At 24.6% G+C, this 27,510-nt stretch overlaps 5 protein-coding genes across 16 annotated transcripts; 4 read left to right on the forward strand and 1 right to left on the reverse strand.

Moving 5' to 3' along the window:
• Window positions 1-216: 216 nt before the first annotated feature.
• Window positions 217-3,564, forward strand: LOC122715593 (DNA-directed RNA polymerase III subunit RPC5). Its single transcript, XM_043937888.1, has 8 exons — window positions 217-545; window positions 783-1,042; window positions 1,119-1,312; window positions 1,394-1,566; window positions 1,732-1,936; window positions 2,059-2,261; window positions 2,345-2,508; window positions 2,591-3,564. Exons 1-8 carry the CDS (start codon window positions 495-497, stop codon window positions 2,856-2,858), a joined length of 1,518 nt encoding a protein of 505 aa, XP_043793823.1. The 5' UTR covers window positions 217-494; the 3' UTR covers window positions 2,859-3,564.
• Window positions 3,565-11,470: 7,906 nt separating this feature from the next.
• Window positions 11,471-14,363, forward strand: LOC122715561. The gene is made up of 5 exons (XM_043937839.1): window positions 11,471-11,842; window positions 12,564-12,665; window positions 13,128-13,319; window positions 13,826-14,062; window positions 14,148-14,363. Exons 1-5 carry the CDS (start codon window positions 11,615-11,617, stop codon window positions 14,361-14,363), a joined length of 975 nt encoding a protein of 324 aa, XP_043793774.1. The 5' UTR covers window positions 11,471-11,614.
• Window positions 14,364-15,128: 765 nt separating this feature from the next.
• On the forward strand, window positions 15,129-22,242 carry LOC122715557 (luc7-like protein 3). 5 transcript variants are annotated; one of them, XR_006346860.1, is made up of 9 exons: window positions 15,129-15,289; window positions 15,555-15,669; window positions 15,778-16,026; window positions 16,159-16,365; window positions 16,438-16,599; window positions 16,673-16,854; window positions 16,944-17,032; window positions 17,121-17,796; window positions 19,226-19,489. XR_006346860.1 is itself a non-coding variant. In XM_043937831.1 (8 exons), the coding sequence occupies exons 1-7, from the start codon at window positions 15,565-15,567 to the stop codon at window positions 17,192-17,194; spliced, it is 1,068 nt and encodes a 355-aa protein (XP_043793766.1). In that variant the 5' UTR covers window positions 15,350-15,564; the 3' UTR covers window positions 17,195-17,231; window positions 19,226-19,489. The 5 variants fall into 5 exon arrangements, 2 of the variants coding, with proteins under 2 accessions (XP_043793766.1, XP_043793765.1); XR_006346859.1 differs by lacking the exon at window positions 15,129-15,289 and adding an exon at window positions 22,003-22,242 and having other exon boundaries at window positions 15,350-15,669; window positions 19,226-19,296; XR_006346862.1 differs by lacking the exon at window positions 15,129-15,289 and adding an exon at window positions 22,003-22,242 and having other exon boundaries at window positions 15,350-15,669; window positions 17,121-17,231; window positions 19,226-19,296.
• LOC122715558 (mitochondrial glycine transporter-like) lies at window positions 19,680-23,312 on the reverse strand. 6 transcript variants are annotated; one of them, XM_043937834.1, is made up of 8 exons: window positions 23,260-23,312; window positions 22,667-22,759; window positions 21,235-21,353; window positions 21,062-21,146; window positions 20,807-20,986; window positions 20,447-20,618; window positions 20,101-20,360; window positions 19,680-20,007 (listed from the first exon to the last, which is right to left on the reverse strand). In XM_043937834.1, exons 2-8 carry the CDS (start codon window positions 22,718-22,720, stop codon window positions 19,981-19,983), a joined length of 897 nt encoding a protein of 298 aa, XP_043793769.1. In that variant the 5' UTR covers window positions 22,721-22,759; window positions 23,260-23,312; the 3' UTR covers window positions 19,680-19,980. The 6 variants fall into 6 exon arrangements, with proteins under 6 accessions (XP_043793769.1, XP_043793770.1, XP_043793767.1 ...); XM_043937835.1 differs by lacking the exon at window positions 19,680-20,007 and adding an exon at window positions 22,493-22,530 and having other exon boundaries at window positions 20,029-20,360; window positions 23,260-23,302; XM_043937832.1 differs by lacking the exon at window positions 19,680-20,007 and having other exon boundaries at window positions 20,029-20,360.
• A 561-nt stretch (window positions 23,313-23,873) lies between these two features.
• Window positions 23,874-25,819, forward strand: LOC122715498 (40S ribosomal protein S9). Of its 3 annotated transcripts, none has more exons than XR_006346844.1 (5): window positions 23,874-23,997; window positions 24,305-24,538; window positions 24,743-24,929; window positions 25,325-25,483; window positions 25,600-25,819. XR_006346844.1 is itself a non-coding variant. In XM_043937730.1 (4 exons), exons 2-4 carry the CDS (start codon window positions 24,316-24,318, stop codon window positions 25,769-25,771), a joined length of 582 nt encoding a protein of 193 aa, XP_043793665.1. In that variant the 5' UTR covers window positions 23,874-23,997; window positions 24,305-24,315; the 3' UTR covers window positions 25,772-25,819. The 3 variants fall into 3 exon arrangements, 1 of the variants encoding a protein (XP_043793665.1); XR_006346843.1 differs by having other exon boundaries at window positions 25,403-25,483; XM_043937730.1 differs by lacking the exon at window positions 25,325-25,483.
• Window positions 25,820-27,510: the final 1,691 nt, after the last annotated feature.

Here is a 27,510-nt window from a genome sequence, read left to right on the forward strand (position 1 = left end):
TTTTTTAAATAATTTATTATACACATAATTATAAATCATTTTTAAATTAAATATGATTTATAACAAATTAAATCACTATATTTAAATTTACAAACATTAAATTCACGTTTTCCAATACGAAACAGTATCTGACAACTTGTGAAATTTAGTTGCATTGGTAGCAGTGATAAAGTGCAAACATTACGAAATTATACATTTATAAAAACGTTAGATAAAAATGTATACGAAAATTAAATAATTAATTAATATTATACATTATTTAATATTTATAGTTATTATTACATAGCTTTATACATAAATAATTAATGAGAAAATTTATATAAATATTGCACTTCATTGCATTAACTTCTGGATAGCATATACTGTTTTTATCTACCTACTACATATGTTTTATCTCAACTATCTACTTTAAAAACGTGTTGTATTAAAACAAGTGTTTGTATTAGAAGCATTAAATAGCATTAAACGATAAATATAAAATATCTATTATTTAAATGTCTAATATTAATGCAATGGAAAATGAAAGCGATCCAGTGGTTAAAGAGGTACGTAAATACATTTCTATATTGTTTAATTTTAGGTTAATTTTAGGTTATGTATTTAAATTATATTTTATTTATAATTGTAATTTTTTATTATTATTATAAATAACGATTTATGTATTTTTATTATTTTTAAATAAATTTTTTCTACACAGTTATATTTTATTATATAAACTAAAAAAATAAAAATATAAAGAATACAAATGCATTTAAAGATATGCAGAAAAGAATTTCTTTCAGATTCCAGTATTTCTATCAAAAACACTTGCAGATAAGTTATTTATTTTCCAATATCCCGTCCGTCCCACAAAGGAAGGTTATGACAATGCAACGTTCTTAAAAACTTCAATAAAGCCAGAAAATCAGGAAGTTCTCATAGAAGTAGCAATAGATACACATAGTGTCAATTATGACCAGAGTAAAGGTGAGCAAATTGCAATAAATGCAGATGGAGATTCAAAGTTACTTGAACAAGAAGATGATGAAAGAGCATTTGATAGGTATTTGAAAAATTATAATTACATAAATAAATTATTTAATTATTTTATTATATATATTATAAATTTTATGTTATAGTAATGTTATGGACAAAACAGTATTACAATCTTCTCGAGCATTACCAAATTGTTCTAATTATGGAGTTGGTATATTTCAAGATGGAGAATTACATATAACACCATTGAGAGGAATTATTCAAATGCGGCCCCAATTTAGTTATCTAGATAAAACTGATAAACGTGTAAGAGAAGATGCCAAAAATATGGGTGAAGGTAAATCTTAATAATTTTTTATTGATTTAGTTTAATTTATATATGATATCTTTTGTTAATAATAATTTATAATATATATAGAATATGATGAAGAAGAAGAAGGCCCAAAGCAAGTTAGTGTAACTTTTGCTAGACAAAAACCTGAATTTATGAAAAAAATGCAAGAGCAATCTTTTCAACATCATACTAAAAAAAGTTTAGAAGAAAGATGGATTCATACAAATTATATTCCAGTAAATAGCACTCAATCAGAGGTTAATATTTTTATTTATTTTTATAAATTTATTATTGAAATATTTATTATAATAGATATTAAATATAATATATTATAAATATAAATATATTATAAATATATTATATTATTAATATAATAAATATATTAAATATTTATTGTATTAATTGCTAATATACATTTTCAGCTTACACGTTTAGAAATGTTTTGTTCTGCTACTGAAGAAACTGTAAATACATTAAATGTATCAACTGAGCAATATTTAGAATTATTAGCACCACGTATAAAGGAAGAACATTATTTAAAATCAGATATTTCCAATTATATTACATCTCTCAATTATATTAGAACTTTACCTCTTCTTGATCAAATTAGAATACTTATGAAAGATGGTTAGTTTTTTAAAATCTATGTTTGAAATTTAATATATTAAAGTTTAATTTATTTTAAGTTTATATTAAAATTTAATATCTAAATTATTATTTAATAAATTTAATAATAAATTTTTTTATAGCTAAAGTAATATCCTTTACACAGTTAAGATCAATATTATCACCAGATCAAGAAACAGCAGCTATTTTAAAATATTTACAACAAGTAGCAGTTTTAGTACAAGGAAACTGGGTTGTAAATAGTGAACTTATATATCCAAAGGATACTGTATCATCACAGAATGGCATTCCGGCAGAATTTATGTGTAGAGCTAGGGATTATGTTGTAATTGTTATATCTATTAAATGATTTATAAAAAAAAATTATTATTGTATTTTTAAAAAAATTATTATTTTATATAATTTCAGTTATTATCATTCACGGAACATGAATTCCTAGATCGGAAAACAATTTCATCTGTTATTAAATTACCTCCTGACGAAATTAAAGAAATATTTACAAATTTAGCAGTACATGAACCTAAAAAGGGATGGCATTTAATTATTCCACCTACTAAAGAGTTTATTGAAAGGTATCAATAATTTTATATTATTATATAGGAATAGGAATGAAAGATATTAAATTTATTCCATTTACTAATTTTTTTTATTTAGATATCCTGAAATTACACAAAGACAAGAAATGTTTTGGGAGGCAAAACGAAAACATATCCGCGAAGCTATGGAAGTTCAGAATCAAATTCCACAACGTCAAAGGCGGAAATCAAATAGAGAATCTATTGGATCTGAAAATGAAGAAAGAAATGTGGGACGCGGAAGAAAAACGTTAAGAGATTCTTCAATATCTGATAATGATAGTGCAACGGAACCAGTGAAACATAAAAAAACTATTCGATCTCGCAAAATATCTGAGACCACGTGACCAAAGTTGCGTCATTAAAATGTATGATATTACTATACATATATTGTTAATGTATTTAAAATTATGAAAAATCATCTGGATCATGTTATTACAAGATACTTGTTTCGATACATTACAAAATTGTATGATATACTTATATTCTTAAATTATTTAGAAAATATATTCTAGTCTTCATTAACTAACATAGCAAACGACAATACAGATTCCAAAAAATATTTATAGAAAAATTTTATACTTTGTTACCTTACTTATTTATTTAATTAGTAAGTGTATCTTTGGTTTCTGTATGTCGTATATAATGTAAATTTCAGTTTTATTTAAACAATATTGTTTATTGAAAGATGTACAAAAATATGATAAATATTTCTTCAATTATGTATGATGAACATAAAAAATTTATTAAGAAATGTTACACTGTCGACAGTGAGTGAATACCGGATTACTATAACAAAATTGTAAAAAACATTCGTTTATTATTTCCAATAGTTCCGGCACATCGTTGATCGATGAGGCACTGAAAGCATTGACTGAGAAATGACTGATGTTTTTTACTTTAGTAAAAATATTTTTACCAATAAAAAGAGTATAATGTGAAATCATGATTAATATTGCATAAAAATATATATAAAATATCAAAATCTGACAAAATCTACTCAATATGTACTCTATTTATTATTATGATACTTTTATGATATGCAATACTACACATTTGTAGATAAAAAACATTTCCATGAATTCCTTACATCCTCTATTTATTCTAATTTCTTGTTTTAATAATATTATATAAAATTTTAATTTTAATTTTATTCAAATTTGAATATGTAAATAAATATAAAATATTTTTAAAAAATAGGTATAATAAGTATTAAAGAAAATTGCTTATATTTTATTTATTATATTTTAAAAATTATTTCTCTCTTTTAATATATATAGAATGTATTTATGTAAAACTCTAATAAAATTCAATACGGTTATGCAAATATTTTATTAATCATAGACAATAAATATATTATATATATAATTTTTTTAAAAAAATTAAAAAAAATTTTGATTCATTTACAAATTCAACTTTAATACATTAATAGGTTTCATTTTTTCTTCAAATCTTTTCAAAATATTGGTCAAAATACATTATTGCAATTAATTTAGTAGAACAATTCTAAAAAAAAAATATAAAAAGAAAAAGAAGTATAAGATTTTTTTTCTCATAATTTTGTTTATTCAATTACAAAATTCATAATAAATTAAGAAAGAAATTCTGGCATATTTCTTAAAAAATAAATTACGAAATTAATAAAACAATATACTATTAATTTCAATTCTTTATAATTTTATTTTATAATATTTATAATATTCTTTGTAGAATTATCACAAAGCGTTAACGTAAATTAAAATCTTATGAATGGGAAGAATATTATCTACATATGTATAAGATGGCAATCATTCACCTAATCATTATTATAAAATAGAAAATGAAAAAAAATTGACAAAATTAAACAAAATGAAACGAGTTTCATTAATATTAAACAATAAGTATATTTCCGCTTTATTATTATTATTAATTACAATTTTCATCTCGTTTTCCTTATTTTCTTCTTTAATGGTCCATTTGCTTACTATAGGGGCGAAACGGAGGGCGAACACACTTTCTCCTATAGATCTGACAACTGGTGAAAGTATTTCTTACACTTTTATACGTTTAAAACATCCAAATATCTGTTAATCTAATCAATATCACTTTCCTAATAAATAATAATTTTTCTTGAAGAAATAATAATTTATGATGTAATACAAATTATATCGTCATTACGATAAAATTGTTTGATAAGCAAATATATTTATTCGTTAAAACTATATTAATCAATAAAAAAATATATAATTATAAATTATTTTTTAATTATTAAGCATTCGTTAATGGCATTTGTATTATTTTCGACATTTTGCATTGTAAAGAAATGAATATACATATAGTTACTTTAGTTTTTAAAGTTAAACTTTAACCATATGAAAATTAAAGATTTAAGATTAAATATTTAATGATGAGTTATATAAAAAGAAACGATTCATTGAGAACAATGAAAAGTTAATACATTATATAACTATAACGATACATATATGATTAAGTACACGTTAATCATGTATATAAGAATGCATTTTATTCTTTAACTTCGCGATCTAAATTCAGTTGCAGTTAGTAGAAACCGGTTCGATATCTGAAAAAAGTCAATTCTCTTCGACGAGGTCAATTTTCTAAGGAACGAACGCACCGAGGTTTGAAGTATATAGGAGGAAACAGACAGTTAACCGTTCGGTATATTATATATTGAAAGTTTGATCGTTCGGACAAAGTAATGCCGAATGCGTAGGTGGAACTTGTTTTACTCAAGGAACAAATTCAAAAATACGCGATATTAATTATTTGATGAATTGAATAATTGATTGCATAACGCTAGAATTATATAATTAATTATAACCAACAACAAAAGATATCTTTATTATTGACACTTATTTGTCATAGCTTATAAAAACGAGTATCAACAAAAGTATCTTTTTTTGTTAGTTTTTTTACAAAAATATATAATAAATTGAATAATTGATTGCATAATGCTAGAATTATATAATTAATTATAATCAACAACAAAAGATATCTTTATTATTGACACTTATTTGTCATAGCTTATAAAAACGAGTATCAACAAAAGTATCTTTTTTTGTTAGTTTTTTTACAAAAATATATAATAAATAAACAAAGATATTTTTGACAAAATTAATATTGATATTTATTTTTTATTTAGATAAAAACATATAGATATTGATATACAGTTAATTATACATTAAAAGCTACGTGCTTCGTTGATAAGAAAAAGTTAGAAAAGGAAAAGTTACTGTACAAAGAACAAAGAGAGACAAAGAAAGTGAATGACAGCCGAATCCTGGAACGATCTTGTCGATGGCTTCAATCGAAAGTAATCACTCCCTCGATTTCCGTCAAGTGAAAACAATGACCTTCGATGGACGTCTCTGAAAGAAAGAAAGTCCACGCGATCTATTTCCATACAATTTCAATAAATTACACGCTAAACAGTGTATTGAATTCCACGAAGAGGAGCGACAATTTACGCTCCCAAAGAATCAAGAAAATGAAGAAAAGAGATCGAAAGTTTCTTAGCGGATGTGAATTTTTCTCTTCCGGTTAACATTCTCGATCGGTTAATTGAATCAGTTAATAATGTTAAAATGATTCATTTATACGATCGATCGTATCATACAGTATTAATATTTTATAATATTATTACATAATATTACGTTGAATCAATATTTTGGTATAATATGGTATAATAAATTGAATTTTTTTATTAAAATAAAAATAAACAAATATAAAAAGAATACAAGATTTTTTATAAATATGATTAAGATACAATAGCATTCTGCGTGAAAGGCTATCAAATTAAGTACAGATCCACCTACTTTCAACATTTTAGTAGCACAGTGTACAACTTACGATACTTAAATGAAAAGCAATTAAAATTTATGTTTACAGTATGTGCAAACAAATTTAAAAATGCACAGAAAATAGATTAAGTTATATGCGAAAAAGTAATGTTAATTCATTAATTGTCAATCTTTAGCTTTAAAATTTTTTAAAAATTATAATCATATAAACTATAAAGAAAAGAAAAAGAAGAAAATAATTATCATAAATATACATATATATAAAACTTTATTATAAATAATGTAATATAATATTATGTATATTAATTATATTATATCATAAAATTATCATAATTATAAAGAAATGAAAGAATGAAATGGAATGTATAGAATAAAAATGGATGAAATAAGACTTATGCATTATATGTTGAAAATAAAAGTTCATTGTTGTATATCAGAATTAAAATCACGTTGAATGCAAATAAAGCCAACATTGTAAAATTTGACGTCGAAATACGACCTACTATTGAAAAGAAATTTTCATGTAGTGCGTGATTGAAAGTCAATTCATTCGATTTCATTGGGATCCCATTGGTATTGAAAGTACTTTACGGAAACGATCCGGTGTGAAGTCTTATGTATATGAAGATAAAAAATATCAAAAGACTTTAGCTATCGGTGATGTAAGAATTGCATTCAAGCGTGCAATCAATTTGTTGCTTTTTCTTCCGATGCTTCGTTAAAATCTCATTAGTCACGAAAAAATATTTGTTAATGTACAAATATGTATATATTGCTAATAATTATACATTATTTACTTCTCTATTTTTCCATTTCTATTGATAAGTTGTCGGCATTTATGTAAAAAAAAAAAAAAAATTGTGAGGAATTTCATTTAAAAGTTTCCAACTTGATGACAATTTTTTTTTTCACTTTGTAGAATTGTAAATATTTATTATGTTTCATCTGCATATTGTAAACATGTTTATACTATGATGTTTGATTTATTACATACATGAAAATTCTATGTTTAACATAATTAAAATTACCTCCGATTTTTTACGATCTGCATGTCACATATTCTACAAATTAAAGCTATCTCATGAATTATATTTCAAAAAATTTTTTAATCATAAAATAGAAATTAAAATATTATTTGAGATTTTTATACATTCTATCCATTTTGTAAAATGAATGGACAAAAAAAACTGGATGAAAGTTGGATGAAAGAAATTTTTTTTACAAATAAAATTAAAACAGTTTATTAATGATTAAATGAAAATAGAAAGTTAGAAAGAAAAGATTTTAACAAGCAAAAAAATAATAAATAGTAAAAAATAACTACTCTTCCATGAAATTCTCAAAATCCTTTTCTTTATTAAGAACAATTCTGAAATATTGCGTTTTATTTCAATTTTTTCTTTCAAAAATTTTTTAAAAAGTTTTTATCAGATTATTTCAATTATATATCAATTCATTTAAATTTGAAATAAATTGCATGTTATTATTCCATATTATTCCATATTATTTAATTACATCATTAAGACGACTTCACAATCTATCAATCTAATAATTATCATAGTTTACAATTATGCTTTTATATTATTATGTATATTATTTATACATCTAATTATTTCTCGTTCAAGATCATCTTTGGAACCAAAAATTTTCAAGAACATGTTTGTTTTACAATATACATCGGTCAGTATCTCCCACTACCCCAAAGTAAATCCAGATATTACTTGGTGGAGGTAACTTTCAGCGAGACACGCTATATAAGAGAATGAAGAACCGGCCGGCCAAGATAAAGCTTGTGTATTGTCAATCCATTCTTCGTGCTGTTACTCCTCTACCTCCGTCGTTGACAGGTAAGTGGGGTAAAAAGTACGTTTCTAAAAAAAAAAAAAAAAAAAGAGAGAAAAAAAATAAAGAAGGGATGAAGGAACATCAGGAAAAAAAATGTGAGATTAGTGACGAAAACTTTGACAGTGAAAGTGTTTCTTTATATCCGATGATTATCATCTGAATTTTCATCTGTGTATCATTGGTGTTCTTTTCTTTTTTTTTTTTTTTTTTTGAACGTGCGGATATAATCATTCGAAATGAATTTAAAACGATCCAAATAAATGTAATAAATTTGAATACCAATGTATCTTGATATTACATACGTCTCATGAAATATGAAAAATTTTGCGAAATTATCGTTATGCACGAAGGAACAAAGATTATGGCACGTGCCTTGGAAACGGGAAAGGAAACCGGTTGTGCGAGGGCGAACAGGAACTGCAGTTAAGAATTTATGAAAGATTTTAATAATATTAATAAATCATTATTAATAACATTATATTATTGATATTATTTTATAAATTACTCGTTTAATATAACTTATTTTAAAAATGTGTAATATTTTATTCAAATAATATTATAAATAAAATGTAAATTTCTATAATATTATTTTTCAATTGTATCGTACTTTTCAAACTTTTAACTATATTCACTTATATAATATAAAATAATTAAGTTTCATTTTATTCTAGGCTTTGAAATTTGACAATCGAAAATATATTTTGCATATTTGAAATTCTGGAATTATGTATCATCGTAATTCGATATACGAGAATTAAAGACAGATCTAAGGAGAGATTTCTTTCATCGAATCGGAAAAAATGTCATCACATATAAAATCTGTTCCAGATTTCCATTAATAGCATATCTAAGTGCGACAACTGGCCGACCAGTTATGTGTACCCTCCACTGATTATATTATACCACCGCGTTCTTCTTGTTTGTAGTTGTCTGACAACTATCTCTCTACTCATTATGCAATTGCTTTCTTTGATACGATTTGAAAAACCTTCATTAATTAACTTTCAATTTCAATTATTTGTATTTTATTTATCAAAAACAAAAAATAAATTTACATTAAGAAATCATTAAAGTTTGTTCGATATAAGTAATTCTAATTACTTACATCTCTTCACATTTAAAATGATTCAATATATCATATTAATTTATTAATATACCTTGATAAGAATCAAATACAAATTAATTTCAATTAAATCCATATTCAAAGCTACATAATTAATTCTTCTACAATTATTTTTAATTTCTCAAAGATTAATCTTGAAAAAATGTAATTCATCACGAAAGAAAATATCATAATTAAACGAAACTGGTTGTCCTAATAAATTCGTCTTAATGAAAAAAAAAAAAAGAAAAATAAATTCTCGCAATTACTCGCTCAAAATAATTTCTCCAAAATTGCCCCAATTATTAAAAGACGTTTGATCATGTATCCAACACGCAGAGAAAGTTTCTACTATTTTCTTTGATCAACGATATAGGAGAAACTGACATAGAAACAAAGCACGAAAAATTAATCGAAATGATCGAATTCCTGATGGTTCCTCTTTTGTATCACTACTCGCAATCATTTTCCTTTCCAACTCGCGAACCTTGTATGATATCGTTTCACGATCTGCATATTTTTACACCATAATTTAATTCGCAACACTCAAGACAGATATACGCTCCCATTTTTCTCTGAGTAGTATACATTTTTACACGCAGACCCTCTCACTTTCACTCGAGCTACCGATCGAACCAAGTTTGCGACTATATATCTTAACGATCGGCCGGTTTGCGAACTTGCGCCTAGTAAAGACAAGATTCTCATTAAGAGCAACAACTACATTCTTTTTCCCGTATCCTATCGTCGCCGCTTATTGGTCACTTTGTTTCTTTAAATGGACCGGCTTAATCAAGTAAATCGGCGTAGAAATTACGCCGATGACCCGAGATCATTTGAGAAACAGGTTGCGTAAAAGTTGTATTAAAAAAAGCAGAGAAAAAACCGGGTTACATTCGACCTTTGTATTCGACGTGTTTAAGTAACGTGTTTATATAGCGCTATTTTCCATATCGCGTTTTCGTTTTAAAGAAAGTAATATCCAGTGATCTATACGTCTACTTTTAGTATTTCTCTGATAAATATAGATCATTAGCTTAAAATTTAATTTTTACTTGTGATTATCTTCGCGCGTAATCTTTTATACTGATATTTCTTACAATTAAATTTAATTTGAGTGAATAATTACAGATATTAATATTGTTTTTATTTGAATAAAATAAAAGAATTTTTAATTGATTTCAATTAACTTTTTTTTTGTTTAATTTTATTTAATGAACTTTTAAATTTTTAAAACACTTAATCTATAAGAAATGAAAATAAAGAATAAAATGATATTTGATTTGCAATTTTATCGTTTGAATTTTTCAATTTTTTGATATTTTTTTTTTTTTTTTTTTTTTTAATATTTGTTATAGTTGTACAAAAAATGTACAAGAAATTTCTTTTAACAAGCGAGAAATTAGTATATAATATCAAGCCTTTCAAATTTTTTATCGAAAGCCCCAGATCTCTCATACATCATCGTCACCGTTACGAATGAGATGTTTTCAACGATTCGTGAAACCACTATCCATGTTTTACGTACTTAGAAAGTAAGGTGCTTTCCACAATCATTATCGATAGAAGTGTAAACGCACGTGTTTCATTCAAGACAAACAATAGATCTTTACCAAAGATTTGACAGGCGCAATGAATTTCTTCCGTGTTTGATAAATATGATAATTTCATTTGTTGAAGTACATTTGTTGGCTAACCAGTTTCCTTTGAACATATATATATATATATATATATATAGATTAAAATATTTCACCACATTTCTCCTAGCTCTAGATATTTCTAGGTCATCGACATCTATGCTTTCAATGCATTTACACACTGCGATGTCAGCTGCGAATGAATTCGCTAAAACTTAACCAAATATCACTTTTCTCTAAACGATGATTCATCACATTTCTCCTTATACTCCTCTTTCTCCAACAGCTGTTCCTCATTTTTAATATCTATTTGCCAGTGAAATTATAACGTTTAATTATTTAATATCGAATATCATACTTGAAATCATCATCAATCAATTCGAATACAAAAAAATTGCATAGAATTCTTGACGATTTGAGACACGTTTGTAAGATAATAAAAAAGATAAATTAAATGTTCGTAATATATACGAAAGATTAACATCGTTTTACGTGAATCTAATGAAATATCGTCGCTTTCCACTTCGTTCCCCGATCACCATACTTTATCGAGGGCACAATAAAAACCAAGATCGCTTTCCCTTGCGCATGTTCACCGTAAATAGGATAAATTTTCTCTGTATAATATATATTTATAAAGATCCATCTCGCATGTCGTCTTAGAGAGTGAAAAATCGACATGGACATCACTTAACTCTCTCGTTTTCCATTTATGTAGAATGTATTGGCTGTGTCTTGCGGCATTAACTGCGACCGTGGCAGCGCAAGGTTCTTACGATTTGGAACCAAGAGTGTCTTTTCCCGGCAAATCGTCCAGCTTAGGGCCACTCTACTCGTCTGGCCTTAACGCTGGTCAAGGTTTTCGCGATAACAGTTACGAGGATAACATTGTAACACCTACTCCTTCCCCAACGCCTGCCTACAGAAATCCAAGCAGTCAACCATCTGTAAGCAATAAAATTATAACGTATTTGTGATAAGTATGTTTTATTTAATTTAATATAAATTATAAATTATACATTTTATTATACATATATATATATATATATATATTAATATAAGTATAAATTCGTATATTTTTCGATTAATATTATTAATTGTAATGAAAGTATATTACACCATTATATTGCAATTACTTGTATCGTAACATATTATGTAACAACTTACGTAAAAATAAGTTACTTTCAATTGGTTTAAAGTATCGACTCGTATATATTTATTAAATAATCGTATAAAATCGTACGATTTCTTTCTTCCATTCATTCTTCCATTTGAATGATTTGAAGAGGAAGAGTTCGATTACTTTTCATTCACAAGTATGAAAGAATACGAGTATATTTCATTTATGAGCTAGACAGTACAAAAACTTCTTATTGGAAGTCTTAAAGACATCTGATGATAACCTATAAACTTGAAGATAATTTCTGAACTTTTATATTGCAAATTTTTACAGTAAAAAATTTCCAGGCTAAATATATTTCCAGGCTGGATATATTTATCTATTTTTTTCATAATAAGATAATGAATAATAATTATATTATAAATAATTATTGAAAATTCAAATGTCATTTAGACATTCATATTGGGACTTAAAATAATAGACATAAAATAAATATAGATTAAATTGTTTTAAAACACGTCCAAGAAATACTTTTCTTTTTTTTATAGCTTTATCGCAAACCATCGGCTGCATCTCTTGATCAAACAGGTATCAGAGTGAATGGACCTCCGCGTGGTATTCTTCGTGGTGGTCAACCACAAAATCCAAAAGTAATAATTTTTTTATAATTTAAAATCTTTTTAATATCTATCCAAGTATAAAATTTTATAAAACTTTGGAAGTTGTAACAGGTGAAACTGTTACGTTTTATATCTTATAATAAGTGAAAGTAGTATAAGAAATTCTTACATCTATATTTTCAATTTCATACAATTCAAGCTTACATAATAGTAAATTACATCAAAAAGAAAGAAATGAATTTTCGCGAAAAAGTAAATCGTTTTATTTTTTGCATGTGATTTCGAATAATTATATATCTTTATTCCAAAAACGATGATTGCCGAAATAATCATTTTATGATAATTGAATTGATTTTATTTCTAAAAATACTTCGAAAAATCTATATTTCGAACGAATATTATAAAAAAATAAAACAGTTTATACAAATAATTTTATTTATTAAGTTCGTATTCAAATACATAATTGTGTTTAATTGTGTCTTAAAATTAAAGGAGGCTGAAGAACTTGAAGAAAAAGAAGAACCCGATCGTTTGACTCTTCTTTTACCGCAAAGTAAATTTGATTGTGTGAACAAACAAACCGGTTATTATGCCGATGAAGATCTTAATTGCGAGGTCTTCCACTATTGTCAAGATAACGCGAAACATTCTTGGATTTGTCCCGAAGGATTTACATTCCATCAGGTAATTTTCAACAGTGTACATAACAACTTTTAAATGAATTATATTTCAACGTAAAAATGCAAAACACTTTCCATACCTGTTCCGTAATTACACAAATCGTGATCTTTTGTACATAATCCGAGTTGCTCGGTGAAAACATTCACCGAATATAAATATTTCTTTTGACCGTGCAACTAATCAGATTCAAACATTTATTGATAAGCAAATTTCACTTCTCATATACTTTGCACTCTACATTTTCACTCTAATATTTCTGGTTCTCTCCATTCGATTAGATGATAAGGCTAATCATAAATCGTTCGGCTATCTAATACTCGTATACTATTATGCATTTCCATTTCAAATTAATCTTACTTACATTCTTTTTCTCGAAGAGTATAACAAATATGAATGTATTGTGTCTGTTTTTCTCTGTCTATTTCACTATTCCATGAAACTGTTTTCTTTCTTTTAAATTTTATATCATTTCAACTCCGAGGTCATCAATAAGTGTGTCTCTGTTACAGGTTCATCTAATTTGCATGCCACCAAGTGGGGACATAAACTGTAAGAAAAGCTCGCAATATCACTTCGTTAATGAATATCTTTATAAACCATTGAACTTGGCTGAAGCTGAAAACAAACCGAATGTGACCTTGAGATACAGTGAAAGATATTTTCCGGCAGACATTCACCCGGATGAGCGTGAGATTGGCGACTATCAGATTACTCCTTCTGCACCTATTCGCCGTCCCACTCCACCAGTAAGATTTTATTAAAATAACAATTGTTTGAAATGTGAAGGATAAGATAAATAATAAATATATATATATATATATATGTACGTAGGTATACGCAAATCCACAATCAGCTACATTGAATAGTATTCCACCATCAGCGCGTCCACAGCCAACCAATCTTCCACAATTTCGTTTACCAGTGAATCAAGTTTTTCGTAGTCCCGAGGAAGTGAACATTCCACTCCAGCACAGACGTCCACAACCTCAACATCAACCTGTGAGAAGATTTCCTCAAGTACGACCTGATGATGAAGAATACGAATAAATTTAATCGACATTTATTTGATAATTGTCATTCATTGTTACATTCATCATCACAAATTTGTCGTTAATTATATTACATGTGATTTCATCATTCATATTGCATTAAAATTATAAAAGAAGGAAGAAAATACTTCGGGATAATTATTATTTATTCAAATAAAATATAGTTTATAGTTAATTAATTATCCAATTTTAATTATTAATCATTTCGTATTTTCCATATTTTTATTCTGTAAAAATTTGATAATATTTTTTAAATTGAAATTGATAATTATATTTAATATAATGAATATAAAATTATATATATATTATATATATATTATATTTGTACATTCTATAATCATATGTATAATCAACATTAATTCAAAAGTGATAATTAATAAATTGTTATTACATTATTTTTAATAACATATAAATATTTTTTAAACAAATATTTAAAAAATAAAAAAAATCGAATAATTTTTAATTTAAAATGATATAAAATTTAAATAAAATACATTTAAATTTGTACGGAGAAATAGTCAACTATCTGTTTAAACGAATTTTATGTAACAAGAAATATATAAAAAAATTAATTGATAAATTATTATGTATCAGATGGAATTAAAATAATTCAATTATTTTTTATTTTTATAAAGAAAATAATATTAAAATAAATATATGTGTATATTGTATATTTATTGTAGCGAAACAAAACATTGATGTTTCATGTTATATCACGTAGTAATGAAGATTGTGAGAGCGTCATATTGTGATTCGCGTTATATTGTATAATATTTTTTTTAAATTTTCTAAGATATTTATACTAAATAAAAAATAGACAATTGAAAGAAATATAAAACAAGTTAGGATTCGTTTAATATGCATTGTTTATTGAATTGAAGGAATACAAATTTGGATTTTCTCTTGTTTGCTTTCATGCAATATGTAAGTATTTCTATGAATTTCGCCATATTGTTTGCTACACTACCGCCTTCTGAAGTAAAAAAGGGTTCAGGGTTAGAATCAAGATATCACTTCGTTTGAGTGACTTAATGTTGCTGTGTACTCTTTTTATTTTGGAATGAATTTATATAATTTCATTTATCACATTCTTCAAGTGAAATACAAACAAACTCGATAAATTTAATACTGTCAACATAAAAATTATCAGTGGGTTTTCATATACCATTAATAAACGAATTCAATAAAGAATTTTAGAAATGGCTGCTGCTGCTGCTGCTGCCCTGCTTGATGAACTTATGGGAAGAAACAGAAATGTTCTTCCTAATGAAAAACCTAAAGAACTTAATTGGGAAGATCCTGAAGTAAGTTTTTGAAAATGTTGATATTTCAATGACATTAGTCATTAAGAAAGTCAAATTTCGGAGTATTGACATTTCATTATAAATTTTCATTGAATTTTTATTTTCCAGTTTTGTAAATTATATTTAGTTAAATTTTGTCCTCATGATTTATTTGTTAATACGAGAGCTGATTTGGGTGCATGTTCTCGAGTACATGATGATGAAGCTAGAGAACTGTTTGAAAAAGCTCCATATTCATATCGAAAACAACAATATGAAGATGAATTTATTAGATTTTGTCAAAGTATGTTAAATGAAGTTGAAAGAAAAATAATAAAGGGAAAACAACGATTAGCTCTTATTGGAAGAACTGAAGCGGTAAATAAATGTCTAATAATCAATATTATTTAAAATATTATATTTTTTTTCTTTTTTATTAATTATAACAATCTTGTTACATGCATTGATATAAAATGAGTGATGAAAAGATTATCAATTCTTATTTATTAGCCTACTTTAACACCAGCACAAACTCAGAGAAATGAAGAACAAATTGCACTTTTAACTGAGAAAATTAATAAATTAGTAGAAGAAGCAGAACAAAGTGGTATACAAGGTAATGTGGAACAAGCTCAAGGTTTAATGAGATTATGTGATCAATTAAAAGAAGAACGAGAAACATTAAGGAAATCTAATGACAATAGTCATTATAATCAGGTAAATATTGTTATATATCATATTAACATTGTAAAGAAAAAACAGAGAAAATTAAACTTTAACTTATTTTAGACTGCCGAATTAGCTGCTGCACAAGAAAAACAAATGGAAGTATGCGACGTATGTGGTGCATTTCTTATTGTTGGAGATGCACAACAACGAATTGATGATCATTTAATGGGTAAACAACATGTTGGATATGCTAGATTAAAGAGTGCTCTTCAAGAAATTATGGTAATTTATAATTTTTGTACAAAGATAGATTTTTTAAATAATAAAATAATATTTATTATGAAAACAATTTTAGAGTAAACGTGAAAAAGCTAGAGATGAAAAAGAACAAAGAAGAGAAGAAGATAGGAAACAAAGAGCACGTGCCAATGAAGAACTTGATAGACGAAGAAGAGATGATCGAGATAGAGATAGAGAAAGAGATAAACGCCGTAGACGCGATGACGATAAAGGCAGACATGATTCAGGCAGTCATAGGTAAAATAATTACTAAAATGTTTTTCTTATTAAATATAAAATATAATAGAAAATGTTTCATAATACTAATACTACATAATTGTATTCAGAAATTCGGGACACAGAAGTAGAAGTAGATCAAGAGATAAACATGAGAGACATCGAGATGATGATCACCGACGTCATACACGAGATAAAGGTATTTAAATATAATATACATTGTAAAATTTAATCATTACTAAATAAGAAAATTTTAGGAATTTTAGAAATTTATTACATACTTTTAGGAAATCGTGATCATCGAAGCTCGAGTCATCACAACCGGCGACGCCATCGATCTAGAAGTCGAAGTCACAAGTAACAACTCTTGATTGGTTAGTGAGTGAGAAGTAAGCCAGGTATGCACTAAACAATATAGCATATTCGTCTCAATTACTGTACAGGTTCTTTACCAGGTGAGTTTCATTAGATGCACATAATATATACATGATAATTATCTGTAATTTTGAAGAATGGCATAGTCACAGCGAGCCAGTCTCTGGTCCTGCCTATTAATCGGAGAAACACTTGTACTAAATTTCATATGGACCTGTTTGTACAGCGTTTAATTTTGAAAGTGACGAGCTTGCTCTATGTAACGTATTACTGAAAAACGGTGCATCGAGGTAATGTCGAGCAAGGAATAGTAATATTGTTCCCATACGAAAGGTATTTTTATCATGTAGTATTATAGATATTGTCTACAGAGCAAGATAGGAGAAGGTATACCTATGCTTGCTTTGATCGGTATAATGTCTTCATAGGGTAAATCAATTATATAATTTCAACGACTGCATAGCTTTTTTGTCGAAAAGAAATTAGTGGTTTAGTGGAGGAAACAGTGCCTACTTCCGTAGACCTGCCACAACAGTGCCCTGTGTGACTGTGACTATACAATCCTAGCTTCTACTACGCATTTCTGAGGTATTTATATCGGAATGATAATACCAAACATGTCCTTTTATTAGGAAAGTTAGACATTTTCAAAATGGTGATCTTTATTTTCGACGATATTCGAGTGCTTATAAAGTTATAAAGTTATGATAATAATCTCCTACTCTTACTTTCCTTATTCCCTGATTGCAATTTATTGGAGCATATTCTATTTAAAATTGAAAAATTATCAATTAGTCAGGGAAGATTTCTGCTATGAACTCAAAAGGAACAATTTTAATATTTGAATTTAAGACAATAAAGCAATAGTTTATACAGATTCATATGTATAGTCCAGAAATGTATATTTATTTAACAGCCATGTGGCTATTATTGATTCAGAATGTAATTTTGGCATATAGTCTTATCGTCGTCATTTGAACTTTATTTGTAAAAGTTCGAGTAACATGTATCATATATGATGCATTCTTCCCTTTGCATGCATTTTTTCTCCATTATTTTTAGTTTTGAGAGACAGGACATGGCGAAGCTCGGTCAAATTTTTCTATTAGAAAGTTGTATACATATAAATCTCATAGTATCATGGTACAGCGATTTGAAGGTTGATGACAGGTCACGTGGAATGTATCTTATGGTGCTCCGAGGACATCTCCTTTAATCATATCTTATTCTTTTGTCGCGCCCTTCATTTCGGCTTATAGAGAACTCATACTTTATGCGCGTACTACATTTGTGTATTCATATTAAATCATAATAAATCATTTATATATTTAATAATTTGTTTTCTGAACCAATTAAATTAAAAAAAAAATTTTTTTAAGAAAAAACAAAATATCAAAATAACAACTTTAAAAAAACGATCATCTTATTTTGTTGCATTGGGATGAAAAGAATCTTGATAATGAAAAATTCTAATTGTTTCAAAATTACAAAATTAAAATTTGCTGTCTTTGTCATGATAGATTTTCATTTTTCACTTATATATTGTTATATTTTAGATTCTTTTATAAATGAGATTACTAAAAATAGATTTAATAAAACATTATTTGATATAGATTTCATTTATACAAAACAAAAAATAAATTTCTTAATTCATATTAAATTTTTCTATTAACAAACAATAGATCAATAACATTTATCATCTATAATTTTTGTGACAGTTAATACAAGTTTGCAACATATATCAATTTTTTTTTATTTTAATTTTATATAGGTTAAAAAATAATTTTATTTTTCCAATGTCACAATCAAAGATGATCAATTTTAATTATGTAATTTACCTTTCACACATGTAGCCGACAGAAGTATGATATTTTTGTTAAATATGTCATGTATTAGGTCAAGGTTAACAAATAATATACGAGTACGTTATCCTGCTGTTTGGTAACGACTTAAATTAATATGAAAGAAGAAATAATGAGGATCATCAACATTTGAAAGTTGTATTGTCTATTTTCAGACAGAAGACATGCCATGGAGATGTAACCAATGCAACAGGCTCACTTGCACACTGCTTAATATAATATTGAGGTAAAGATTTTGCATAATCTAAAAATTCCAATCATGAATTTTATACACCTGCGTTTGGTTCATTTTTATTACATCGCGTTTTCTTGAAGTTAATTACAAGAAAAATCATAAAATTAAAAGAATTGAATACATAATTATTGTTATCAACATTATATTATGATATAGGGAAAAAATTAAAAACAGATTTATTAGTAATTTATTCTTATTTGCAAATGTTACTCTAGGCTACATATGATAAAAAATATCAAGGTAAATTGTCTATAATTTGCATTGTAATACTCTTAAAATTGTTAATTAAAATTAATAAAACAATACTACAATAAAAGTATCAGGTTATTTTGAAAAACATACAAAACATTAAAATAGTCAGAATTATAAACAAAATAATAGATACTGTACAATTTTTAACATTAAATTATAAAATTTATTAAATAAATATATACATGAACAATATATTATTGAGCGATAGGATATTCTATCTGAATACTGTACATAGTAGTAATATTTGCTATGATACAATGATTTGCTATAATCAAATTATCTTTGTATAAAACTAAAATACTGTATATCAAGTGTAAATATTCGTATTGGCTGAATGACTGATTTTATCATGCGTAAATTATTTCATTTTTTTAAATTTTATGTCAACGAATCAAAAAATTATATCATTAAATAGAAAAAATTTTACTTAAGTCCCATAAATTTTGTAACCTAAAAATAATATATTATTTAATTCGTATAATTTGTTTTAGAATTTATATTGTCTTAATAATAAAAAATTGAAAGATTTAATAATTTTGCTACCTCTTCATATACGGTCCAAGCCATTGCAGTCATTAATGTCCTTCTCAATATTCGTGGAACAATGCCTTTAAAGTATCCTAACATACCATATTTCTTGTAAATCCTAAAAACTGCGTTACGAACATTTTTAAATTCATTAGGATATAATTGCATTTTTGTCTTGATTACATCAGCAGGTTGTGTTACAGTAGAAGCAAATATTCCTGCTAATATTCCACAACTGAAATGAATTGGAGCAGATGATTTGACATAGGACAAATCTAAAAACAAAATTTATATTAAAACATATAATTATTATAAGAATAAGTTGATTTTAGACTTCTTTTAATTTTAATGAAAAATTTACCTGCTTCTATAACAATATTTTTTAATTGTGTATAAAACGTGAGATAAAGGCCGCTGTAAGGAGCATCTCTTAGTAATGTTGGTACTAATCCACTCGAAAGACCTCTTATTCCTTCCTGCTTGTAAATTATTTTCAATGCTTCTCCTACACTGTTATATTTATAAATTTCACTCTGTGAAAATAAAATCAATATTTTCGTAATTTCATGCAACTCGTATTAAGTAGAATATTCTAGATTATTAGTATTAGTATTTTTATGCCTAATCACATATCTAATTTTACTTTCTGTATATTTTTCTTTCTATGATGTATAATATATTATATAAAAAATGTAAATATATTTATAATAATTTCACGTACTTCAAAACGTGTTTTTACTACTGTTATTGGAATTAATAAAGCTCCAGACATAGATCTTGCAGTAATGCCTAATAACAGTGCTTCTGTAGGTGTGAGTGGATCTTTTACATGCAATGTATGCTTTAACCAATGTAATGATGAAAAATATAATCCAACACCAGGTACAACTCTTGTAATGGACTAAAAAATTCTTAATTAATATATCTTGATAAAATTTTTAAACTTTATAATTCTTTTAAAATTTAAAATTCTTACCGGAGTTATACCTTTCCAAAGTCCAAGTATATTTTCATTTTTAATGATATGAATTACTGTACCTAAAGTATTAGTTTTTGGAGTACTAGATCAAACATAAAATAGTAATAATTAAGAAGAAATTTTATATATAATTTTATAAAATAATGAAGAAAATAAAATTTTTCACTTACTCAAGATGAAGATTTACTTTGCTTTGAAGTCTGGTTTTAATAAGATCTAATGGTTGAAATAAAATAGTTGAAAATGTTCCAGATAATGATCCCGCGAGAAAAGATTTCAAAATAGGATACTAAAAAAAAAAAAGAATTTTAATTTCAAAAATATATTTAAATAAACGATATATTCCTAATTAAATACTTTTCTTAATAATAAACTTTCCTAAGATACTATACAAATGTATCTATATTCATAAAAATAATCAAAAAAATAATGTATATGAAAAATATCATACAATAGATGTAGATATTAATACATAAATTATTCTTATTATTGTAATAAATATATGTTATATCTTGCACGAGTTTGCTCACGTGAGTTATAAATTTCCTTTAAAAGGTCATTATAATTGTTATCTATAAATGCAGTTCCTTGGGTCATCAATATATTACAAAATAATATTTTTTTTTATTTATTAATTATTTATTTTAGTCATAAACTATATTCAAACGTATAAAAATAATAAATTATGATTATTTTTTATAAAAAAGATAAATAATAATTAATTTATGAAAAAGATTAGTAATAATTAATAGTTTGGCACAAATATAACATTTCTAATAATTATTGTATTTTAATACTTTTTTAAATATTAAAATTTTGTTTTTAATATTATTAAGTACTACTTTCAATACTATTAAAATCATTAATATATTTAATTGTATAACAGATCAATATTTATGATAGTCGTAGAATAGATAATTTTTTATTTTCTTTTTCAGCTTATACTTGTAAATTTGGGACATCAAACTTGCAATCTCATAATGCAAATGAACACATGAGATACTAAATGGTGGATACTGCTCCACATAAATCATCTCCAATCCAGTACACCTCTTTTTCTAATTAGAGGTATTTTTTATTCAAATATCTTAGTATCTCTCTTTCTCTCTTTCTTTCTCTCTTTTTATTCAATTTATAAGATAAATTTTGTCAAAATAACTTTACTTAATATATTTATTTCAATACTTTTATATTTTTTATATAATATTAAGTATAAAATATTATAATTAATTTTATTAAAAGATAACTGTTGATACAAAACAAATATGTTAAATAAAATTATTTAAACAGTCATATAGCTTCACCTATAATAATATTTACCCTTTATCAGACATTTTCATTATAATTAAAAAAAAAATTCATTACATAAAAAATCAAAAATTATATCAAATAATTATTATTCAAAAATAATAAAATTGAAATACTTACACTTCCAAAAATCTCCATAACATAAAATTTATTGGAAGCTTAAAAATGAATGAATTTGAAATTATAATAACTATTTCTAAATATAACACAATAGTGAAACAAAAGATACTTTCCTAATGCTTACTTTAATGTCACCAAGATACTGAGTATGTTATAAACGTGACTGTTACTTACATCTTCTTTTATCTTCATCTCATTATGTTCGGGGTCAATAGAATAACCCTGCATATCGATACATTCTCCAGTAAAAAATCAAAAAATATTAAACTGAAACGTGAATTAAACGTGACTTAATATGAAACGTGAATTAAACGTGATTTATGAATATGAAATGTTTTATTATATTTTATCTAAAAATATAAAAATACAAAATATATTATTTATTAATTTTAATCTCAAATTATCATTTCCTATTTTTATATTTAACAAAATACATTTAATTATTATAAAATTTAGAAATAATTTTTCAAAAAGCTTTAAAAAAAATTTTTTTAAATTTATTCTATTAGAATAATGTTACATAAAAAAAGAATGGATATTTATTTTAAATACTAAATTTTCATGTATATATCATAATATTGTATAATAATAAATGTGATATATTTATAATTAATCAAAGAATTTATGAATATCAAAATTTTTCGAATATTCATAAAAATTTATACTAGGTTAGAATTAAAAAATTTAGATAAAAACAATTTTATTGCTTGTTATAAAATACTATGTACATATTGCAAATGTTATTTTATTATTATATTTGTACATACTTTGTATGGAACATACAAAATTAAAACAAAAATAGAATTAAAATAATATCAACAACAATGAAGAATACAAAATTCTATAAAAATATCACAAGGCTTATAAAATTAATTTCTTATCTAAAAATTGTTTCGAAATAAATGTGTTTACAATATTTTTCATAATATATTTATAAATACATATAAATAAATAACGAATAAATTGTTTATTTCAAATTTATATTTATAATTAAAAAGTAGTGAAAATAATTTATTAATTATTTTATATAGAAATACGAAATATATTTTTCAATGTAATATTATTATAATACAAAAATTGATAAAATATATATACATATATATCATTCATTAAATATTGAAATGAATTATGTATATAAATTGATCTATTATAATGTAAAGAAAACCATATTATAAAAATATTTAAAAAAAAGTATTTAATTTTTTTTTATTAATATATTTATTCAAATATGATAAATAAGAAAACAAGCATTTTTTATATATAATAATGTAAGTAATATAAATAGATTTTTGATCAGAATATTTAATAATTTAATATTATATAAGATATTACTAAACACTAATATTTTTGTATGTTTTTTAAAAAAGCCGCTAGTTAAAATGTATCAGACTTCCTGTTTAAGCGCTGCATTCGCTCTAGAATTATAGCTTTACAATGTGAGTTCGGCCATTTCGACTTTTCTTCCAACGCAGTGTAGTTGCTACTCTTGCACAATTGAGAGTAAGGTATGATATTTATTTAAAAGTTATTTAAAAATTCAATTTATTTTAATTACAATATGGATTTCTGAAATTTATTAATTTTTTTAAAAATAATTAATTATTAAGCGAATTAAATAATTTTTTTAAACTTAATTACATATCTTTAAATGTACACGTGATGTTAATATAAGTTTTATATGCATTAAATATATTTTATATTTAATAATCAATATAAGAAATTTAATATCACAAAATTATAATAAATTTGTTTTTTTTAAAGATGCATATATAATATATAAGACAAACATTTTTTTCATTAAATACATCTCAGGATTATACAAAATGGTGAATGGAAGAATACCTTCAGTTTTCTCAAAAACTTATGTTACCCCAAGAAGACCTTATGAAAAAGCTCGTTTAGATCAAGAATTACGAATTATTGGTGAATATGGCCTTCGTAACAAGCGTGAAGTATGGAGAGTTAAATATACTCTCGCAAATATTCGAAAAGCTGCTCGAGAACTTCTTACTTTAGAAGAGAAGGATCCTAAACGTTTATTTGAGGGTATGAAATGAACTATATATATTTTTAAATTAATAAATTCTTAAAACTTTCTTATAAAATAATTATGATGAATGTATATTTTTGACACCTCTTGTCTGATTGATAGTTTTGACGATATATTCTACTGATAAATATAATATATAATTAATATTATTACTCTATATTTTAACATTTTATACATTGAAATATATATATATTTATTAGGAAATGCTCTTTTACGTCGTTTGGTAAGAATTGGAGTACTAGATGAAAGCCGTATGAAGCTTGATTATGTTCTTGGTTTGAAAATTGAAGATTTTTTAGAAAGACGACTCCAAACTCAAGTATTTAAATTAGGGCTTGCCAAGTCTATACATCATGCTCGTGTACTTATTCGTCAACGTCATATTAGGTAAATTTTACTAAATTTAGTTTTATATGCCTTAAAAAATGGGCAAGAAATAACTGATTATATACAGATTTTTTTCTAATCTTTAAGGCAATATTAATCTCCTGATTAATCACCAGATAAAAATAAATATTTATCTGGTTTCATATCTGGAAACATAATTTTTATTTTTTTGTGAAACAAGTATTTCAATCGCTTTTATTAATTTTACTTAATTATAAAATATGGTAGTAATAGTCTTTTGACTACTGCAGGTATTCATATACTTTTCCTGATTGATTATTTCTTCAAAATGATAGAAAAAAATGTGATTTAAATATTGGATGAGTTATTATATTATAGTATTGAGCTAAGATGCTCAAGAATATGAAGCAATACATTATAATATTTTCTTTCAGACAGGCCACTTAAGTGTTAGTAAAACTACACTTAACGTCTGTTATGTATTAATGGATACATATTATATTTTCTTTCAGACAGGCCACTTAAGTGTTAGTGTAACTACACTTAACGTCTGTTATATATTAACGGATATAAATTCATTTTAAAAATAATTGGTATATTTTTTTATATGTTAAATAGCATTATAAATTCATATTTTGAAATACTAAAAATACAGAATATTGAGAAATAAGAATATAATGCATAAAATGTATCTTATATCTTATTTCAGAGTACGCAAACAAGTGGTGAACATTCCATCTTTCATTGTAAGATTGGATTCACAGAAACATATTGACTTTTCACTAAAATCTCCATTTGGTGGTGGCAGACCTGGCCGTGTAAAAAGGAAGAATCTGCGTAAAGGAAGTGGAGGAGCTGCTCCAGAAGAAGAAGAAGATTAAATAATTTTTTGTAATACTTTATCTAATAAAAGTATGCCTTAAATTTTATATTGTTAAATGTTAAATGATTTTCAGATTATATTTTTTATCATTGTCTATCGACAAATATTTTTACATTTCTGTATGTAATACAGAATTTTATCAAGTAAATATTATGTTCAATGACAAGTAAAAATATAAATGCTTAATCCTAATATAAAGATAAAAAAACAATACTATAAATTTTTTAACTAATATAAAAATTTCTTGCATAATAATAATAATAAAATTATTAACACAATATATGAAAAAAAGTGATTCAATTTTGCTGGAAAATATTCTCAAATTTTTAGTATGATAGTTAATGTGTAATTTATTATTTAATATAATAAATATCTTATTTGTATCAATGTCATATTTAATATCTAAAAATTGATTTTTAGATATTTATTCATTATTTTATATGAAAATTTGATTATAAAATTGATAAATATTCAAAATACTAAATATTTCTAATATTAATAATCTAATAGTTTATCATATTAATATTTAATATGTATAATTTTTATTAATAAAATGGTTGTATCAATCTGTCAATTTTATTAATTCCTAGTAATTCCTAATAATGCTTCATATATATTTTTATAAAAAGTATTGTTTAGATACTTTATTATAACGAGATGTTATGTAGTTTCGATTAATATTGAAAGAATTAATTAAAACAGGCTTGATAAAAATAAGAAAAAAATAGTAGATAGGGAATTAAGGAATAAAAGTTAGAAAAGAAAAAATATCAATATATATGTGCAATGCTTAAACATATGGAAATATGAGAATATCGCAGCAATCAGCGTTTGTGACACGAGCATTTCTGTATAATCCGAAATCAGAATTTTTTTGTTATTCAGAAAGTTGTTTTTTGTTATATCAGAAATTTTTTTGTTATTAAAAATACAGGTATATACGTTATTTTTGGAATAAAAAATGTGCTATTTGTTTTATAATAATATATTTTTCAAATAAACAATTTTTTAAACTTTCCAATTTGAAAAGTTTTTGTTAACTGTATTTTAATATATTATATTCAATTCAATAATATTTTAAATTATTTTCGAGATAATTCTTTGAAATTTAAATTTTAAGAAATAATTTTTTATTTCTTGAATCATTCGTGGACATCTCATTAAATTACAATCATGAATAAAAATATATATGTGTCACTAAATTGAATAACATTTCAAAATTTATATATATTTCTTTCCTCAATTGGCATTCTTATTATATTTTTTTGAAAAAGCATTAGCCGCAGCCGTTATGTTCTAGCAGATCATTGATTTTTGCAAGTTGGGATAAGACGGTAAAGCATTTTATCCCTTATGAGCAAAAACTTATGATATTCAGTTAAAACATAAGACAATTACAACCATTTTATAAATAAATTTAATATTAATTTAATATTAATTATTATAAATAATTAAATTTAATATTAATAATATAAATAAATTAATTAATATAAATTAATATAAATAAATAAATTAAATTTAAATATATAATATGAAAACATACAACATGAATAAATGAGAAATATTTACTTATTTATTATATCTTATTATGCTCTTAGGCTATATATATTTTATATTATATATTATATATTATGCTATTTTTAAAACTTACAAAATTTTATCCAAATTATACAGGATAAAACAGATTGTTCATAACAATAATCGTAAACTTTTTAATTTAATTTTATCAAAAAGTAC

This window comes from Apis laboriosa, unplaced genomic scaffold (assembly GCF_014066325.1).
Source record: "Apis laboriosa isolate Shangri-la unplaced genomic scaffold, ASM1406632v1 scaffold38_cov145, whole genome shotgun sequence".
Taxonomy (NCBI): domain Eukaryota; kingdom Metazoa; phylum Arthropoda; class Insecta; order Hymenoptera; family Apidae; genus Apis; species Apis laboriosa.

Coding starts and splice junctions, on each gene's coding strand:
- LOC122715558 (XM_043937832.1), bottom strand. CDS start 22,720: ATGCAGGGTTATTCTATTGACCCCGAACATAATGAGATGAAGATAAAA. Junction 20,987..21,061: donor TTTGGAAAGGTATAACTCCG/GTAAGAATTTTA, acceptor AGAATTTTTTAG/TCCATTACAAGAGTTGTACC. Junction 20,619..20,806: donor TAGTAAAAACACGTTTTGAA/GTACGTGAAATT, acceptor TTATTTTCACAG/AGTGAAATTTATAAATATAA.
- LOC122715593 (XM_043937888.1), top strand. CDS start 495: ATGTCTAATATTAATGCAATGGAAAATGAAAGCGATCCAGTGGTTAAA. Junction 546..782: donor GCGATCCAGTGGTTAAAGAG/GTACGTAAATAC, acceptor AATTTCTTTCAG/ATTCCAGTATTTCTATCAAA. Junction 2,509..2,590: donor ACTAAAGAGTTTATTGAAAG/GTATCAATAATT, acceptor TTTTTTATTTAG/ATATCCTGAAATTACACAAA.
- LOC122715561 (XM_043937839.1), top strand. CDS start 11,615: ATGTATTGGCTGTGTCTTGCGGCATTAACTGCGACCGTGGCAGCGCAA. Junction 11,843..12,563: donor ATCCAAGCAGTCAACCATCT/GTAAGCAATAAA, acceptor TTTTTTTTATAG/CTTTATCGCAAACCATCGGC. Junction 13,320..13,825: donor AAGGATTTACATTCCATCAG/GTAATTTTCAAC, acceptor TCTCTGTTACAG/GTTCATCTAATTTGCATGCC.
- LOC122715498 (XM_043937730.1), top strand. CDS start 24,316: ATGGTGAATGGAAGAATACCTTCAGTTTTCTCAAAAACTTATGTTACC. Junction 24,539..24,742: donor TCCTAAACGTTTATTTGAGG/GTATGAAATGAA, acceptor TATATTTATTAG/GAAATGCTCTTTTACGTCGT. Junction 24,930..25,599: donor ATTCGTCAACGTCATATTAG/GTAAATTTTACT, acceptor ATCTTATTTCAG/AGTACGCAAACAAGTGGTGA.
- LOC122715557 (XM_043937831.1), top strand. CDS start 15,565: ATGGCTGCTGCTGCTGCTGCTGCCCTGCTTGATGAACTTATGGGAAGA. Junction 16,366..16,437: donor ACAATAGTCATTATAATCAG/GTAAATATTGTT, acceptor AACTTATTTTAG/ACTGCCGAATTAGCTGCTGC. Junction 16,600..16,672: donor GTGCTCTTCAAGAAATTATG/GTAATTTATAAT, acceptor AAACAATTTTAG/AGTAAACGTGAAAAAGCTAG.